This window comes from Notamacropus eugenii, chromosome 1, assembly GCF_028372415.1.
Source record: "Notamacropus eugenii isolate mMacEug1 chromosome 1, mMacEug1.pri_v2, whole genome shotgun sequence".
NCBI classification, from domain to species: domain Eukaryota; kingdom Metazoa; phylum Chordata; class Mammalia; order Diprotodontia; family Macropodidae; genus Notamacropus; species Notamacropus eugenii.
This window is the reverse complement of record NC_092872.1, coordinates 240,457,690-240,476,725: the sequence shown is the minus strand read 5'-3', so window position 1 is coordinate 240,476,725 and position 19,036 is coordinate 240,457,690. Positions and strand designations below refer to the sequence as shown.

The 19,036-nt window shown below is 40.0% G+C and overlaps 1 protein-coding gene across 5 annotated transcripts in view; it reads right to left on the bottom strand.

Annotated features, from left to right (window-relative positions):
- The window catches only part of MAN2C1 (mannosidase alpha class 2C member 1), a 40,942-nt gene that overhangs the window by 13,180 nt on the left and 8,726 nt on the right, over positions 1-19,036 (bottom strand). For 2 of the 5 annotated variants that reach the window (XM_072628306.1, XM_072628305.1), the window contains exons 3-7: positions 18,188-18,311; positions 14,685-14,862; positions 13,802-13,991; positions 1,224-1,330; positions 631-741 (exon numbers count right to left, since the gene is read on the bottom strand). In XM_072628306.1, the coding sequence (XP_072484407.1) occupies positions 631-741; positions 1,224-1,330; positions 13,802-13,991; positions 14,685-14,862; positions 18,188-18,255 (654 nt within the window). In that variant the 5' untranslated portion in view covers positions 18,256-18,311. Of the gene's footprint in view, positions 1-630; positions 742-1,223; positions 1,331-13,801; positions 13,992-14,684; positions 14,863-17,179; positions 17,251-18,187; positions 18,312-19,036 lie in introns of all 5 variants that reach the window. The other 3 variants (XM_072628302.1, XM_072628303.1, XM_072628304.1) reach the window with 3 other exon arrangements.

Here is a 19,036-nt window from a genome sequence, read left to right as displayed (position 1 = left end):
AAGGGGGAGGTAAGAGGCAACAGAAACAAATTTCAGCGGCTTTCCAGTTTTGAATTTGGGTCATTCTTTCACAAGGTTCATGGTATCCCTCCTAACAGGAAGTAAGTTCCTTGAAAGCAGGGACAAGGTCTCTATCTTTGTATCCTCCACAGCCTACAACAGTGCCTGGCACTGAAGAGTTGTACAATAAATGCTTGTTGACTGACTGTGTGAGTCTTATCTCCTTAATCAGTCTGGAAGCTTCCCAAATAAAAAGACTTATCTACTTCTCCTCTCTGTCCCCAATAGTTTAACCTGTAATGGGGAGGAACAAACAGGAAATGCTCAGTAAGAGCTTAAACCTAATGATCCAATTCCAATCAACAAAGTATTTAGTTAAGGTGAAAGAAAGGCCAAAGATCCCAATGGAGAATTTAATTGGCTGAGGAAGACAGTGTGATTCCTCTGACTATCATCAAGGGTGAAAGCAATGACTAGCTGACTGACAGACAGAAACCAGCAGACAGCCCTCAGGGGTCCTTGTCACAAGAAGTGTCTTCAGAAATGCTGGAGGTGGGAAGAAAGGGTACTATCAGGAAGGAAGGATGCAAAGAACTGTATGTGCCAGTCAGGAGAGTGCCTAGTTCTTACCATCTCTACCCAAGTGCCACCTACTGGAATAAACTGTCCTACCCGGACGTACTCCTTGACTTGGGCATACAAGCTTGGGTAGTACCTCTTCACCCACTCGTACTGTTGTGCCTGGGAATGGAGAATTAACAAACTATATTAACAGCTCTCTTGTAAAGGCTTTTTGCCCCTCAGCTCTGGACAGGGCAGAAATGTCAGCTTCAGCAAGAGGAAGAATGAATCCATCATTCCTCCAGCTCTCCATCCTGATTCAACATGGCTCAAATTTGGACCTAAAAGCCCTACCTAAGTTAGGACAGGCTGCTTCTTATTCTTCCCTTCTAAATTCCCAATAAATTATACTCTTGGGTTCATTTTAGTCTTGGTTCAAGAGTAAAGGTTGAAAACTTTTGAAAAAAGATTTAGGCCTCAGAATTCTGCCGATGATACCTCCAACCAATGACTCAGACTATGATTAGAAGCTCCCACTGTTTGCATCATGGAGGTCCTCAGAAACAAAAGCCCAAATACCTTTTTCTACACTGAAGCTCACTCCCAGAGAGAGCACTAAAGGGCCATGACAGCAGGAATTACAGGTATCTTCCTACTCTTACCTGAGAGCAGGCAAATGTGAACTGTGGGTTCTTCTCCATGAGTCGGATGGCTGATGACCAACTACGAGCACATTTCCGGATTGTCTCCTTGTAGGGCCAGAGCCAAGCTAAGAAGGAAGAGAATGCGTATTGTCCTAGCAACTCATATCCCCTTCTTCTCCCAATCTCAAAACAGAGTGTCCACCAAGGACTCAGAAAACTGTGAATGCATTAAAACCCCACCTTCTTCCCCAGATACTGTGACTTTACCTCACCTATAACAGAGACACATCAGTCAGTTATTTTCCCTTAACTTGGACTTCTTTGGGGACCTTAGCAATCCTCCATGTATATAGAGACTTCTTTTCCCTCACCATACCATCATCTCACTTATTTTATTTAAATCTCAAATCCATCCATTCTACAATCCCCCCAGAAGCGAACGGTATTAATTTAGCTATAGACGAGAAAACTGAAGCCCAGAGAGGTTGAATGACTTGCCTCCGATCCTACAGTGAGTCAGTAAAAAAGGTGACATGCAGGTCTCCTGCCTCCTAGCCCAGCACTTTCTCTATTACATCATACAGCCTCCTAGAAAAGCCACTGCATGCAGTCTCTGTCTTGAGGTAGAGCCCAGAAAAGTTACCCCAAGCAGATAGGAGTCATGTTCTTAAAGGATGCTCAGGAAAGAATGCTGAGTTATTAGCTCTGATACAGAGGCTAGAGAACTACTTGTTAGGTATGTTGTATGGGGGTTCCTTTTGGGTAAAAATTGGACTAGAAAGCTGTTGGTGGCCTTTCCAGCTCTCAAATTCTGCAGTCTGCGAGTCTATGTCTTGTAGATCTCTCTCACCAAAAGTCAGCACCCATAAGTAGGAATGCGCTCTCTCTCTCTCTCTCTCTCTCTCTCCACATGCTTTTGACAAAAATCATTCATAGGGTTCAGAAAGAACTTGGAAGAGAATTATGGGCTGAATTTTCTAAATAATAAAGGACTTTTGGGGCAGCTGGGTGATACAGTGGATAGAGTACTGGCCCTGGAGTCAGGAGGAGTGAGTTCAAATCCAATCCCAGACACTTACTAACTGTGTGACCCTGGGCAAGTCACTTAACTCTGATTGCCTCCCTTCCCAAAAAAAAGATAATAAAGGAGTTTTCCTTCTATAGGAAAACAGAATCAAAACCGGTAATATCCTAGATGCCAATATATTTTAAGCTCTAATAGCTAAGGAACTATAAACTTTATGTATATTTTTCTAAAGACAATATTTTTATATTTCATGGTATCATATAGAACATTGCATTAAGAGTCAACAGACTGAGTTCTGGTCTTCCCCCTCTCCCACTAATTCAATGGATTGTGTAAGTACTTAAGTTATCTAGCCTCAGCTGCTTCAGCAACAAAATACACAAGCCTATCTTATTAACCTGGGGCCTGCCAAAGAATTTTGGGTAGACCATGAAAAAGTTCACGAAAACATCCTCTACATTTTTCACAGGCCATCTGAAATCCTTTGGCATGTCCACGGACCCTAAGTGGCCTATGGGTCACAGGTTGTGCAAGCCTGTATTAAAGGCATGGTACTAGACTAGATGATTTCCTAAGGTCATGTTCAGCCCTAAGTTCTATGATTATGAGTGTATAATCTATGGATAAATTTTAAATATGACATTCTATTGCTTTAGGTGTTCCATTCAAGAAATCACTTTACAAAATTCTACTCTGGTGTTAAAACATTCTTCACAAAGTCCTACTTTGATTCCTTATCTTGGTGTGAAAGTGAAACTGGTTTCTTGAAAATCTATGCCATATGATCCTGGCAAAAGATGATGCCTTGCTATCTAAGGTCAGGCTTTGTTATGTACCAGGAAGTTCATCCCCAGTACTTTAGTCACTTTGAACTAAATTCTTTGGTAATGGTTATCCATGACACAAAATGGCCCCCTGCAGTGATCATGGCAAAAAAGCCAACAAAAGGGGCAGAGGCTACTAAGAATCACAGAGCTCTCAGATTGACAATAAACATTAACTTTGATGTTGGAATTAACCCATATTGATCTTGACATGAAACTCAAAGAAAAAGAAATTGCAGCTAAATGGAAAGAAAGTTCACAGGCTCTTTTTGGAGCTAGGAGAGTCGGTTTTATGGTGCAACAAAATGCAACAAGAAGCATTACTTAATGGGCAGCACCATCTTGTATCATGACAGCTTATGTTAAGCATCTGTAAAAAGATCACCATGAAACTGACGACACTTTATATGACATCTATAGTAGAGGATGAGGCAGAGAAACTTTATGAGAAACTCAATGAGACCCTCTAAATTAAATCACTGTATACTGTGATACTCACTGATTTAATATAAAGGCAGGCACAAAGAAGAATGATGGAAAAGCATGTTAAGAAACATGATTTATGAATAACAAAAGAGACAATAGACTTGTAGATTACAAAGAAGGCTTATGCTATCTATACAACTCTATGTAGAGAGACGTGACATTACAAAATAAAAAATCCTGATTATAATTGAACAGAAAATGACTAGTTACAGACGTGAAAATCATTTCCAAATCAGTGATCTGTGTACACTCAGACTTCTGACTTGTTAGAGCAAAAATAATAATAATGATAAAAATTGTAAACAAACATGTTTATATGTTTACATCTGGTCATTCATTATTTGATTTTCAAAACAAACCTGTGAGGTAGGTGTTATTATGAAGTTTATTTTATAGCAAAGAAACTAAGGCTGAGACAGGCTAGTAACTTACCCAGGGTCACCCAGCTAGAAAGTGTCCAAGAGGCAACTTCTAGACTGCCTAGTCCTGCCTGAAGGCAGTGTCCAGCTCCCATATATCTAACCCCAACAAAAACGTGGCATTTGTACCAGATCATAAGAAAAAAAAAATCCCATGAGAAACTACAGTCAATGACTTGTTCATTCTAGAACTAAACTAACTAAAAAGCAAGCCACAATCCCTCAGGCCATTGGAAAGGGAGCCAGCAGCCCAAGGAGCTCTAGTCTAAGGGAACAAGCTGCAGAGAAGATGGGCTAGAGATTCGAAGGCTGTACGATTCTGTGCCTAGAAACAGCCAGCATGGAGGACTCCAAAGGGAGACTGGGTAAGGTCTGGCAATGGCAGAAACCAATGGTTGGGCAGTGCTCCAGCCAGTCAGACTCCAGAAGGTCCTGACCACTCAATCTGGAGATGTCATGCAGAGCCCTGAAGATGCAGCTTTCTGAACCCCAAAGGTTCAGTGCAACCAGAAACCCAGGGTGTGACGACCCCACAGCAAAGCAAAGCAGAGGGGAGAGCCTGGCCCTGCTACAAAGACTCAGTACAGGAACTAAAGCTAGAGAGATGAGTAAACACAAGAAGGTATAGAGCAGTATAAAAACTATTATAGAGCCAGAGGTTCCAACCCCCTCCCCCCAAGGAAAGAATAACTATAACAACTACAAAGCAAAGATTCAAAAGGGAAAATGGGTTTTCTACAAGAATTACATGAATACCTAGAAGAAATGAAACATTTTTTAAAAAAGATATAAAAGCATTAATTGAAAAGAACTGAAAGGTGAGTAAGTTTAGAATAGAAAGTGGTAAACTTCTGAAGGTAGATAATGGGTCCATTGAAAACTGGAGTAGACTAAACAGAAACCAGTAATTTCATAAGACATCAAGAAATATTAAAACAAAACCATAATACTGAAAAATTAGAAGAAAATGTAAGGTAGCTGATATAAAAAAACACTGACTTGGAAAAGAGATCAAGAAGAGATCATTTAAGAATCACTGGAGTTCTTGGAAGAACTTAAAAAGGACTTTAAAAATCAGAGACATTGAGGAAAAATTCGAAAAAAAAGAACACTCCAAGAAAATCAAGAAAATTATGAAAGAAAAGTCAACCGACTTGAAATACAGAATCAAAAACTTAAGGAGGAAAACAATGCCTTGAAAACTATAATTGGACAAAGGGAAGCTAATGACATTCTAAGACACCAAGAAAAAATAAAACACAATCAAAAGAATGAAAAAAATAAAAGAGAATATAAAATATATCTCATCAGAAAAACAAATGATCTGAAGAAAAGATAAAGGAGAAGTAACAGAAGAGTCAGACTACCTGAAAATTCCAATAAAAAAAGAATCTTGATACAATATTACAAAAGAATTATCAAGGAAAACTGCTCTGAAGTTCTCAAAAAAAAAAAGGCAAAGCAGAAATAGAAAAAATATACCAGTCACCACCTGAAAGAGAACCCAGGAATATCAGAGCCAAGTTTTAAAGCTCCCAGGTTAAGGGAAGCAACAAGAAAAAAACATTTTAAATATCACGGAGCTACAATAAGGATTATATAAAACCTAGCAGCTACTACATCGAAGGACCATAAGTCTTGGAATACTATACTTCATAGAGCAAAAGAGTTAAAGTTACAACCAAGGGGACTTACCCAGAAAAGTTGAGTGCAACCTTGAATGAAAAAAATGTACACAATGAACTGAAAGACAAGACTTTCAGATATTTGTGACAAAAACAGCAGAACTTAAGGGAAAATTTGACATATAATATCCAGGAGAAATAAAAGGTAGGCATTAAAAACCAATTATAAGGGACTCAATAACATCAAATTTTTTACTTCTTATATGTGAAAACATTATCAGTACTTTTATAACAGTCATCATTATTTGGGTAGTTTGAAAGAAAAGCTTGGGCTAAGCTGAGTATAATAGGGTGATTCTAAATAAATAAAACTGTTCAGGGAGAGAACTCATACAAATGGGGCATAAAAGGAAAAACTGATACAGAAGAAGCTAGTAGGAAGGAGGGCAGGTGTTGCTGGAATCTTATTCTCATCGAGAATGGGTTAAAGAGGGAACAACATATATATCCATAAGGGTATAAATAATCTTCCAAATTCAGAAAGTAATAAGAGGGCAAGGGGATAGGGAGCAAAGAGAATAAGGGAGGGATTCTTAGATGAATGAGTAGGTTAAAGAACAGGAAGGTAAGGTAGTAGATAGAAGTAAACTAGAAGAGTGAGGAGAGATAGGGTAAATAGGTGGAGAAGGATAGTGAGAAGAAACAGGAAGGAGGGAAATACACAAGTAATTTTAACTTAGAATGTGAATGGGATGAATTTACCCATAAAACAGAAATGGATAGCAGATTAACTATTTGAATTCAACAATATGTCGCTTTCAGGAAACACAATAAAAATGAGAAATACACACAAAGACAAAACAAAGGATTAGAGCTTATTATGTAAAAAAAAGCAAGAATAGAAATCATGATCTCAGATAAAGTTAAAATAGATTTAATCAAAATAGAAAAATAGAGAAACTGCACAGTCAATGACATTATTCACTATTGTTTTAGAGACCATTTAAAATAACTAGACAGAATAAAATACCTGAGAGCATACCTGCCAAAACAGACACAGCATAAACCTACAACACTTTTTATACAAATCAAGTCAGATCTAAATAACTGAAATAATATTTATTGTTCATGGGTAGGTAAAGCCAATATAATAAAAAAACTACAATTTTACCTAACTAAACTATTTATTTGAAGCCATTCCAATTAAGTTACTTAAAAATTACTGAGTTAGAAAAAATAATAACATAGGTCATTTGGAAGAACAAAAGATCAGGAACTTCAGAAAAACCAGGGGAAAAAGATGTATAAAAAAGGAGTATATCAGCAGTATCAGACCTTAAACTATATTATAATGTAAAAATACTGTTTAAGTGTAAAATGAATAATTTTGATTAAATTAAAATTTTCTTGTATCAATAAAACCTATGCAGCCAAGAATAGAAAGAATGTAGAAAATTGGGGGGAAAACCTTTCATAGACAACCTCTCAGATAAGATGTGATTGGGTTGGAATACTCCTCTGGTGTAGGAAATGATGAGTGAGTTAATTTAGAAAAACATGGAAAGACCTGGACTTATGAAGGAAGACACTATCCACCTACAGAGAAATAGATGTCAAATGGAAACAAGTATAGTATGGTCTTACATATATGTGTATGAGTATATCTGTGTATAAATGTGTATGTTTGTAGATATCTACGTATATCTATATCTATCTATCTATCAATCTATCACCAGGCTTATTTGTAGTCTTCTTTCAGGCAGGGTGGGAGAAGAGAGGGAGAAAAATAAAGTAAAAAGTGCACAGAAGGGAACAAAAGAAAATTCCAAGGAAGCAAGGAAAAGTTGGGCAGCTTTGAAAACAATGTGTAGTATTTATTATATAGGTTTTCTTAAAATAAATTGTTTTATATTGAATCCTCTCATTTTTTTGCTGTCTACATGGCAATTCTTTTCTTTTCTCATTTTTTATTAAAGTTTAAAAGAAATTTTTTAATTAAAAATTAAAAGAAATTTTAAAATTTTCCAAAAAAAATTCCAAAACAAATCATTAGATTCCTTAAAAACCATAATTTTTAAAAAGTGTGGACACTACAGTTGAGAAATCATAAATGAGAGCTACTCAGATCTTTTAGAACAAGAGCTGTCTCCACAAGGAGCTACCCCATTCAGCACTGTCCTCAGTTCCTCAGTCTCCCTCACCTTCTCCAGGTTATCTCACTGTTTAAGTCTCTACAACATTTCTAGCATGGTTTCTTTCTCATTATCTACACAACTCTCACCTGGACTACTGCAATAGCTTCCTACTGGCTCCTCTGCCATGAGTCTCTTCTCACTCCAATCTGTCTACCACATGGTTTCCAAAAGGATTTCCCTAAACTCAGATCTCCTTCACTTGATAGTTCTGGAATTTGGCAATGACGTTCCTTGGTGTTTTTAGTTTGGGATCCCTTCTGGGGGGTGAACGGTGGATTCTTTCGATGACTATTTCACCCTCTGGATCTAGGACTTCTGGGCAGTTTTCCTTGATGATTTCTTGGAAGATATTGTACAGGCTCTTTTTTTCATCATGGCTTTCTGGTAGGTTAATAATTCTTAGATTTTTATCTCCTGGATCTATTTTCCAGGTCAGGTGTTTTTCCAATTAGATATTTTACATTTTCTTCTAGCTTTTCATTCTTTATATTTTGTTTGACTGATTCTTGTTGTCTCACAGAGTCATTAGCTTCTACTTGCCCAATTCTAATTTTTATCAAATAGTTTTCTTCAGTTAACTTTTGTATCTCCTTTTCCATCTGTCCAATTATTCCTTTTAAGGAATTATTTTCTCCAATTAGTTTTTGTACTTCCTTTTTCATTTGTCTAATTTTCCCAGTTAGGTTTTGTGCTTCCTTTTCCATTTGTCCAGTTTTCCTTTTTAAGGAGCTGTTCTCTTCAGTGAGTTTTTTTTTCATACTTTTAAAATCATTGGCCAGTGTTTCTTCTATTTCTCCAATTTGGCTTTTAAAGTCCTTCTTCAGCTCTTCCAAGAGTGCTTCTTTGTGCTTGTGATCAGTTCATAGTCCTTTCTAAAGTTTCAGATGGGAGTACAGTCTCAATGCTGACCTCTTTGGTATTCGTGTTTTGGTCCTTGTCCCCATAGAAAGATTCTATGGTCTTTTCTTTCCTGCTTTGCTTCTTATTCATGATGATGAGGGTTTGTGTGTTGTGGCCTCTGGTTCTTTCAGCTAGAAGCTAAAGAACCTGGTGCTGAGGTGGTTGGTGTGAGAAAGCAGAGGCCAAGCGAAGTCTTTTTGTGTTTCCCCAGATTTTCCCTGAAACTAGTTTGTTAAGTGTGGGGAAGGGGTGGGCTGGTCACGGGAGGTCTCCTCAGCTGAGCTAGAAGAAAGGCAATTTCAGTGGTTGGTGATCCCAGCTGCTCTAGTGTCTTCTTGTTTCCCCTGGGGTGCTGAGGCATGCCTGGTGTTGGTGGTTGCGAGGCTGCACCCCTCCTAGGATTCCAGATCTCCTCCCAGTTTGTTGAGGTGGGACTGTCTGGGACAGCTCCAGTCCTGCACTGTTCCCCTTCTACCACAGCAAGAAGAATCCACCTTAGAGATTTTCCTAGCGAGTTTCCTAGTCTTTCCTGTTTGCCCCTTCCGCTGATCCCACTAATCCAGGATTTTTCTGGGGAAATATTTTATGGTTCTTTCCAGGTCAACAAGAGGAGGGGTAGAAAGCATTTACTGATCACTCTGCCATTCTGGCTCCTGGAAATTCAAGTAGGTGACTTATAGACATTTAATCTGCAGGCTGATAGTCTCAGGAGCAGCCACTGCAGATACCTGGGGCTCCTTGGCTGTCACTTGCTGGGTTACACTGGACTCCAGTCCTGGGTTGCTATGCCTGAGATTCTACAGTGCTGCCACTGCCTCAGACTACCCTAGGCCCTAACCTCAGATCTGACCACATCATTCAACTACTCAATAAACTCCATTCTACTCAATAAACTTGCCATTCAGACAAGATCTAAGTTTTTCTGCTTCTCTTTTAAAGTTCTTTAGGACCTGGCCCCAATCTATGTTTCAAGTCTCATTATATCTTGCTCCCTCCCTGACTTTCATTGGTACAGCAAAACTAACCTCTCTTTTCACACACAGCATTCCATCTCCTGTCTGTGTCTATACCTAGTGTCTACAACCTATCTGTCAAGATAGGAAGCCTACATCAACATCAGTCCTCTGGAATCATCATCATCATCATCATCATCACTAGCATTTATTAAGTACCTACTATGTGCCAGACACTATGCTAAGCACTTTGCAATTATTATCTCATTTGATCCTCACAACAGCTCTGGGAGGTAAATGCTATTATTATCCCCATTTTACAGTTGAGGAATCTGAGGCAAACAGAAGTGACTTGCCCAAAGTCATAAAGCTAGTGTCTCAGGCAAGATTTGAACTTAGGTCTTCCTGACTCCAGGCCAAGCACTCTGTCCACTGCACCATAAAGCTGCTTGTTACTGTACAAACTGTCTATATGTAGTGTTGTTATTATTATAGAAATTGTTTTGCTCAGTTCATTCTGCATCAATTCATACAAGTCCTCCCAGAGATCTGAAACCATTCCTTTGTCATTTTTTATAGTGCAGTAATATTCCTTTTACATTACATTTATATATCATAATTTATTCAGCCATTCCCCAGTGGATGGGCCCCACTCTCAGCTTTCAGTTCTTCACTACTACAAAAAGAGATGCTTACAGAAGTAAATGAACACAGTAGCCTAGTATTTGATAAACCCAAAGATCCCAGCTTTTGGGGTAAGAACTTACCATTTGACAAAAATAGAAGGGAAAACTAGAAAGCAGTGTGGCAGAAATTAGACACAGACCAACATCTCAACCGTATACCAAGATAAGCTCAAAATGGACACATGGCTTAGATATAAAGGGTGATATCATCAGCAAATTAGGGGATCATAGAAAAAGCTACCTGTCAGGTCTGGATAGGAGAAAAGTTAATGACCAAATTAGAGATGGAGAGGTTCACAAGAGGCAAAATGGATAATTTTGATTACATAAAAAGTTTCTGCACAAATAAAAACCATGCAGCCAAACTAGAAGAGTAGAAAACTGGGGTGGGGGTGGGGAGGGGAGCTTTTGTAATAAGTTTCTCCAATAAAGACCTCATTTCTCAAATATATAGAAAATTGAGTCAAATTTATAAAAATAGGGGCTGTTTCCCAATCAACAAATGTTCAAAGGATATGAACAGGATGTTTTCAGAGGATGAAATCAATGCAGCTGGTGGAGCTGTAAACTTGTCCTACCATTCTGGAGAACAATTTGGAACTATAGCCAAAGAACTATAAAACTGTGCACACACTTTGACCTAGCAATACCACTACTAGATCTATACCCTAAGGAGATCAAACAAAAAGGACCCATATAAAAAAAATATTTATAGCAGTTCTTTTTGTGGTGGCAAAGAATTGCAGACAGCGATGCCCATTAACTAGGGGATAGTTAAACTAGCTGTGGTATATGATTGTGATGAAATACTATTGTGCTATAAGAAATGATGAAGGGCATGGTTTCAGAAAAGCTTTTATGGGAAGACTAATATGAACTGACACAAAGTGAAGTGTGTAGAACCAGGAAAACAATCTACACAGTAACAGCAATATTGTAAAGATGATCAACTGTAAAAGATTCAATAATCCTAATCAACACAATGAAAGATTCAAGATATGAAATGCTATCCACCTCCAGAGACAGAACTGATGGACTCAGAGTGCAGATTGAAGCATTTTTTTCTCTTTATTTCTTGGATTTTGGGGGGGGTTGGGGGAACATGGCTAATGAAGAAATATGTTTTGTGTGACTTCATATATGTATTTTTTTTCCTTGCTTTCTCAATGAGTGAGGGAAGGGTCAAGGGAGAGAAAGAATTTGGAACTGAAAATAAAAACATTTAAAAAAAGAGAGATGCTATAAATATTTTTTGTATATATGGGTCCTTTTTTCTTGTTTGATCTTTTTGAGGTAAAAGCTAATGGAGGTATAACTGGGTCAAAGGGTATGCCCAGTTTAATGACTTTTTGCGTATAGTTTCACACCACTTTTCACATTGGATAGAAAAATTCAAAGCTCTACTAATTGTCCATGAGTGTGCCTGTACCTGTTTTCCCACAGCCCCTCAAACAACTGTCATTTTCCTTTTTTGTCATTTTTGACAATCAGATGGGTCTGAAGTAGAACTCAGAGAAATTTTAATTTGTATTTCTCTAGTTATCAGTGACTTGAAGCATTTTTTCATATGTTGTTGACAGCTTAGTTTGTTTCCTTTGACACAAACATGACTTTCTACATGAAACCTTTCTTAATCTCCCCCGAATGCTGGCGTACACTCTCCCTAAGCTACCGAGATTCTGTCCAAGAAGATGATGTGTGCACATATAAATAGAGATAGGTGGTAACCATGAATAGGCTACAACCAAAAAAAACTGCCATGGAGAAATGGCAAAACACCAGAGGAGGTACCACCTGCTGGCACCTGCATGATGACAATCTCAATGACAGCACACTTGATGGAAGATGAACTCGAGGACATGGACAAGTCCCACAGAATGAGAAGGTATTGATGAGTTTGCTTCCAAGGAAAGACTGACTCACAGCAATGAGATCACAGATTTGTAGCACAAACAGAATCATTCCTTCAAGGCGCTGGGGTTCGTTTTTAAACCAGTCTGTTTCTAATGCCCTCCATGGTGTGACATCCCTTCCCTTCTCTGTCTTGCAGCACTTTCTCCCCAGCAGTCACGCAGCTCTCAGACTCTCTCCTGCCACATCACGCTCACTCACTTGGACCTCAAAGTCTTCACACTTGCTTCTTCCCAAACCTAAGCTGTCTTGCCCTCTGTCTGTCTTCTTTAGCTCCTTAGCTCAGGTCCTATCTCCTCTAAGGGTTCACAAACTTAGCCTTCCAGAACCTGTTATCTGCTTTGACCTCCTCTGCTGCCCTTATGCTGAGCTGTTAGACGAAGCTCCATGTGGATGGAAGTCAAAGATGCAGTCCTGTCTTTGGGGAACACAGTTTCTGGGAAAAATGTGATCATTTTTTAATCATCTTTGAATCACCAAGAAGCCTTACAGTACACATTGAATGGATGAATGGATGGATGGATGGATGGATGGATGGATGAATCAAAGTACTCCTCTGTACTGTTTCCCAAGGTCAGGAACCATCACTTCTACTTCTTTTAACCCACCTGTACTGATCCATTGGAGGTATTCAATATATACTAGCTGATAAGACTTTGCCAAAATGCTGACACATTAGCGTCTTTAAAGAAAGAAGGCAACACCCAAAATGAACATGGCCCAATAGCAATCTCTCCCACTAAAGACTTCTTTTGGTGCAGGCAGGGACACAGGAAGGCTGCAAACTTTAAAGCACTACAAAACTCACATTGTTATTCTGACTGCTGTTATCAGTGGTGGTGGTCTCCCATTACCAAGCCCCTAGGAAGGTGATGACTGCTGCCTGAGCTTTCTCCTGCATTCCTGCTGAGCTCAAGCACATAAAGTGCAAGTTTACATAGCAATACAGAAGTGTGCTGATAAATGGTTAACAACTTGTTTGGGAGGCTGGGAGGAGGGGAGATAAACAGGTGCACATACACTATTAAGTTTAATTTGCATTGTTAAACCTTTCTTAAGCCTAGACAATCAACAAAACAATAAATCAAGCCCTGATATGTAACAATTTCTGATTTCTGAGGCATAAATGCTCACACTGAAAATTTAACAATCTCACTGAAGACCCTTAGAGGTGGTTCCACCACACCCCTTAATGCACAATTAAGTAGAGTTCAAAGTATCACAGAATATTAGATTTGGAAGAGCCCTGCACAACACAAAATATAAATGTAAATGTGGAAGAGACCTCAAAAATCATAGAATTTTAGAGCTGGAAAGAAAATAGAACAGAGGATGTTAGGGCTGGAAAGGACCCTAGGAATCATCTAGTTCAACCCCCTCATTTGGAAGATGAAGGAACATTTCAGGCAAGTGAAATATCTGACTAGGTCACATAAGGACTATGTGGCAGAGCTGGCCTTAGAACCAGGTTTCCTGACTCCCAGTCCAGCCTCTTTCCAGGCCTTGTCCCTCCCTTCCCATTCCCACCCAGCTCCACTAGCTCCCTGAAGAAGCCCAGAACCATTCATACCTGAGTCAATGTGGCAGTGCCCTATGGCATGGATAGTGTGCTGGCTGTCCCCATTGCGCTGGCGGAAGATACCCGATGCCAGAGAACGGGCTGTCGAAAAGGTATCAGGTTCAGTTGGGTTACACACATTCACCATCTGGTTGGCTGTGTAGAGGGCCTGGAAGCTCCGCTGGCTGCCCTCCCCAAGGCACTAGTTGGGGCAGGAGGGCAGAAGAGGGACACATAAGGCTTATACAAGGCAGCAAAAAAAGTGTTCAGGAAGGTCTGAACTCATCCTATCACCTTTTAGAAGATCTGTCTACAGACAAAACATTTTCTTCCTCATCTTCCTTTTTCTCCAATAGAAACACCTTAAAAAAAAAACCAGTTTTCACTGCTGTCATTCCCCTATTCAAAACTGAAACTGTCTGCTCCTCACTCTGGCATTCAAAGCCTTTTCAGTGTAGCTCTAGCTCCAGTGCCCACTGCTCCCTCAAACATGCCTTTTGTTTCTAGCCAGCTCGATTCCATTCACCAAATGCACACTGTGCTCATTCGTCTCTCTGCCTTTGCTCAGGATGTTCCCCTGGCCTGACTTGCTCCCAATCCACTCTCCTCTTCCTCCTCCTCGCTCCTCTTCTCCCTTCCCTTCACTCTTCTCTGACTATTCAAACTCTACCATCCTTCAAAGTCAGCTCTTCTGTGAAGTCTTCACTGACTACTCTGGCCCACACTTAGCTCTCCCTTCTCTTAACTCTACAAATATGTAGCCTAAACTAGAGTTTAGCACAGTGTTATTCTCTCAGCCTCCTTTTCTCCTGTCATAAGGGTAGGTACACAATAGGTGCTCAGGATCTCTTTGTTCAATGATGGAAAAAGAAGTGACACAGGGGCTTTTAGCTACCTTGGCCATGCCCAGGAGGATTTCCATATCCATCATCAGTTCGTGAACATTCCGGTGGTACACTGCCATCTCAGCCCGGGTCACACTGAATTTCTTCTCATTGTCAGGTGGTGCAATCATGCTGCCTTTTCCAGCCCCAAAGACCCCATTGCACGCAGTTTCTACATACAGTGTCAGGCTGCAGGAGGAGAAATTGTCAGGACTGTAAAAAGTAATTCAGGGGGAAAAGCAAAGGATTCGACTTAGGACCCTGAAAATAAAAGGGAAATCATCCAACTGCTTTCTCTCATCCCCAGGGATCCTTGTAAGTCAGAGCAAAGGGAAATAAAACAGCTCCAACATTAAATCACTACTGTTATATACAAGTATTATCTTGCTATTACAAATGTTTTCTTTAAATTAATGAGGCAATGTGGCAAAATGGATAGGGTCAGCTTCAAAGTCAGGAAAATTTGTGTGACCCTTGGGCAATTCTCTGACTACAAATTAAAAAAGGAGTGGCTGATCTTTACTGTTAGAGAAGTTTCCTCATCAGGAGTTCCTACACCAATGGAATCACAGATGTAGACCTAATTAAGAGATTTTACAGCTAAAAACTGACCATTAGCTAATGAACCTCCAGTAAGGGAGAAAAATGAGCAAACTTTTGCACTGTGCCCTGCTGAAAGTACATCCATGCATCTCTCTTGGTCAGACCCTATGGATGGGCAGAATACTGGGGAGCCCAAAATCAAAGAGAGAGGGTTAAAATTGCACTTAAGAAATTGCACAGTACTGTCAATTATACCAAACTATTCATTTGCCACCCAATCTCATCTTTTTGAACACCAATATTTTCCTGATGACATTAGACAGCAGCAAATCATAGAACAGAATAATTTCTGAAGAGTTAACACTACTGGGAACTAAAAGGAAATGGCGGGTAGAAGCAGCATAGTACCAAAAATGATAGGCACAGAAACTGGCATAAAAGATATCATCCCAGAAATACATGACCAGAAAAGGAAGTGAGTCAGTCACATAATGAGAGGGAGGGTTGATAAAAAGAAAGTACAAGTTTGGCACTAGAAGGTACAGAATGTTAAAAGAAAGAAAGCAAAGGTCTACAAGTTGGGGAGATGCTTTATGGAAGATTTATGGGAGGACACGGACAACAGTCAAACAAATGAGCTGGCCTGGATGAATTGTGAACCATCTACCTGTAGAAAGAGTGCAGATGGAGAAGGTCACAGTTCCACTGAAGTCTGAAGTACCTGCCTAAGTAGCTGCTTAAATCACTACTCATCCTCCTTCCAAAAAAAGATAAGACCTTTGTATTTTAATTTAATTCAATTCAAGTCGGAGGCAGACACCTACTGTGTAAAATACACTGTGCTAAATGCTGAGATAAACAGATCATTTAAATAAGACTTGGTCTTTCCCCCCACAAGGAACTTAAAGTCTAGTAAGTTAGTCAGTATTTCCCATGTATGTTTGCGTTTCACAAGTTTCATGTTTTAGACTAGGAATCAAGGTTCAAACATTTTCATGTGACCAAAACCGATGGCACCGATTAAACAAGTGGCCTTGAGAACAGAATTGTGCACAGAGGCATAATTAGTGAGTTTTCTAGTTGTTCTTCCTCACGTGAACATCAGCACAGGGAGTAATCTATTCTATATGTTTGCCTAAAAATCTAGTCCATTTCTCAATTATTCAAATTAAAGATCATCCAGATGTCTGGAGATAACAGGTACTTAACAGATGCCTATTCGTTGTCTAAGTGATTGAAGGGATGGCTATGTGTGGCTTCCACAACGTATTTCAAATGTAATTCAACAGATATTCATTAAGAGCCTTCTATGCTCCAAGTCTCCGCCCCAGTGAATTTGTCATCGAGCTGAAAAACCTACCAGGAATACTAAAAGTGAGAATAAGAGAAACACAGAGGAGGCCAGAGAGGCATGAGAAATTGTAGCAAGCATTTGTAGCTGAGGAAATCAGGAAGGCCTTGCTGAAGAGATGGTACCTGAGGCAGCCTTCAAGGAAGGAAATTATTTGGAGAGTCAGATAAATGTAGAAAGTGTTTATTTCAGGCTGAAGGGGTGAGGTGTTTACATGTAAAGAAATTGGAAATGGCGGCATGAATTTGTTGAATAGCTAGTTGTCTGGCTGGCAATGCAGGTATGAAATAAGCCTGGAAACACTGGCTGGAGCAAGACCACAGAGAGCCTTGCAAGCCCAGTGAAGCAATCTGAATTTTATTTTGTAGGTAACGAGCAAAAATTAGAGAACCTGAAGATTTCAGAAGAAATTTTAAATAAGTTGGTGTTGTTGTGCATGCAAATGGATGTGTGTATGTTCATTTGTGCCCACATAGTTTCATTATAACTTCGACTACCTGGTATTCCATTCCTACCTGGCAATGGCAAACCCCAAATCCCATCAGTTTTTGCTGCTTTTGTGGGCTGATCCCTCAGGCACTCCCTCCCTCCCTCCAAGGGATTCACACTCGCCTCAAGGGATCTCCTTCCTTCATCTTGTCAGTCAGGATGTAGCTGGTCTTCTCACCCAATTTGGTCAAACCCTGAGTGGGGAGGAGAGATCTGGTCCTGAGTCGCCTCAGCTACCAACTTAGGCAGATGACTGGACAGGGGCCCAGATGTGATTGGGAGTCCTTTTATCACCTATTCCCCATGCAGTGTCTCCATCCATCTTTTCTCCAGTTCTAGATCAATAGTGATCACAGACTGTGGCTAACAAGAAACCTATGCACACAGTCTCCTGAGCTACTTAACCTTCCCCTTGAGCAGCAAAATTCCATTTCTTTAAAAGTCAGAGTTTATTAGAAGGAAACCCACTGGCCTTTCTAAAGGGTAGTATGATAGGAAGACCCTGTCCCAGGAATTTTGAGAATTTAGTGCTAGTCCCAAATCTGCTATTGATTTGTGAGATCTGTGAGACCTGGCAAGTTACTTAACTGGTTTGGGGTCCTAGTTTTTCTACCCATAAAATGGGAAAATTACTCCCAGGTCTATGTATCTCACAGGAAGGTTATGAGAATGGGATAACTGTTTGGGAGCAATTTTGAAACCTTTGAAAAGTCAAAGACCAATGACCATGTTAACTGGTTGAGACAACACAATTGTAGTCATTATTCCCCTACAGAGCGGAAACCTGGAGACTTGAGAAGGAAAGTCAGTGTATGACTTTCAGACAGTCAGAGGCAGGTCTGGGAACAGAACCAACAGCTCTGAGCCAACTCATTACCCAACCTTGAGCTCAGTAAGGTTCTCTCACTTTCCAGTCTGGAGAGTGCCAGTTTGAGCAATGTTTAAAAAGGGATTGCACTCCAGACTCTTAAGAACCACTGGGCAAAAGAAATCCTGACTATTCCCCACCAGGGAGGGGAATTTTGGGCCTCCCAGTTCCCATGTTCTTTGGAGATAGGAGCTTTAAACTGTCCTTTGGCAGTACTCAGTTGTGGAAATAAGCCTAGGAAGGATTCACATTTGCTTTCTCACCTGGACTGGTTCTCCATTCCTCCACAACAGGCCTTCTCCATCACTCTCCCAGAGAAAGTGAATTTCATGATTCATCCAACTTTTGGGGATAGTGAGCTCCACTTGGAACCAGCATGTCCACCATCTATAAGAGACAAAGGGGAGACCAGGGTGAGAGAGCACAGGGCCAAGGGACTTGGCTTGGGAAACAGAAAGGCAATTTTAATTAAATTGTCAATAGAAGCCTGCCTCTCTTCCATGCACAATGAAACCAAGACTGCACAGCATGGAGGAAAAGCCGTTAAACTTCACTCTCAAGCAGTTTACCATATCAGGTCAGCACAATCACTAAGGATTTACTGAGTGTGTTCTAGGGCTGTGTTGGGTACTGTGAAGGACAAATAAAAAAGTCAGAGATAATTCCCTTTTTAGAGTCAATAAGTAGAGAAGATTCACACACAAAACAACTAGAAAACAGTCAAATGCTAATGTGTGGAGTGCATGACTAGGAAGATAAGAAACAGATCCTGTCCGATGAGTTTGGCTAAAGTAGCCCTAGAAAGCTTCTTGGAAGAACTAACTTGAGGTGGATCTTGAAGGCTGAAGATAGGGAGAGGCAGCAGTGAGGAAATGAAGGCATAATGAGAGTCCAGGGTGTCTGTGGAAGAGAAAAAGTGATATCTTTATTTTCACTAACCTTTGATTTCCTTTGTAATCACATACACACACACGCACGCGCACACCTGCATTTAAAAACAAGATTCAGAGAAGATTCCACAAGCCTCATCAGACTGAAAAAGAAGTCCATGGCACACAAAAGAAAAGAAAATCTGAATTTGAGGGAAGTGGCTGATGTGGGAATAAGTGTGG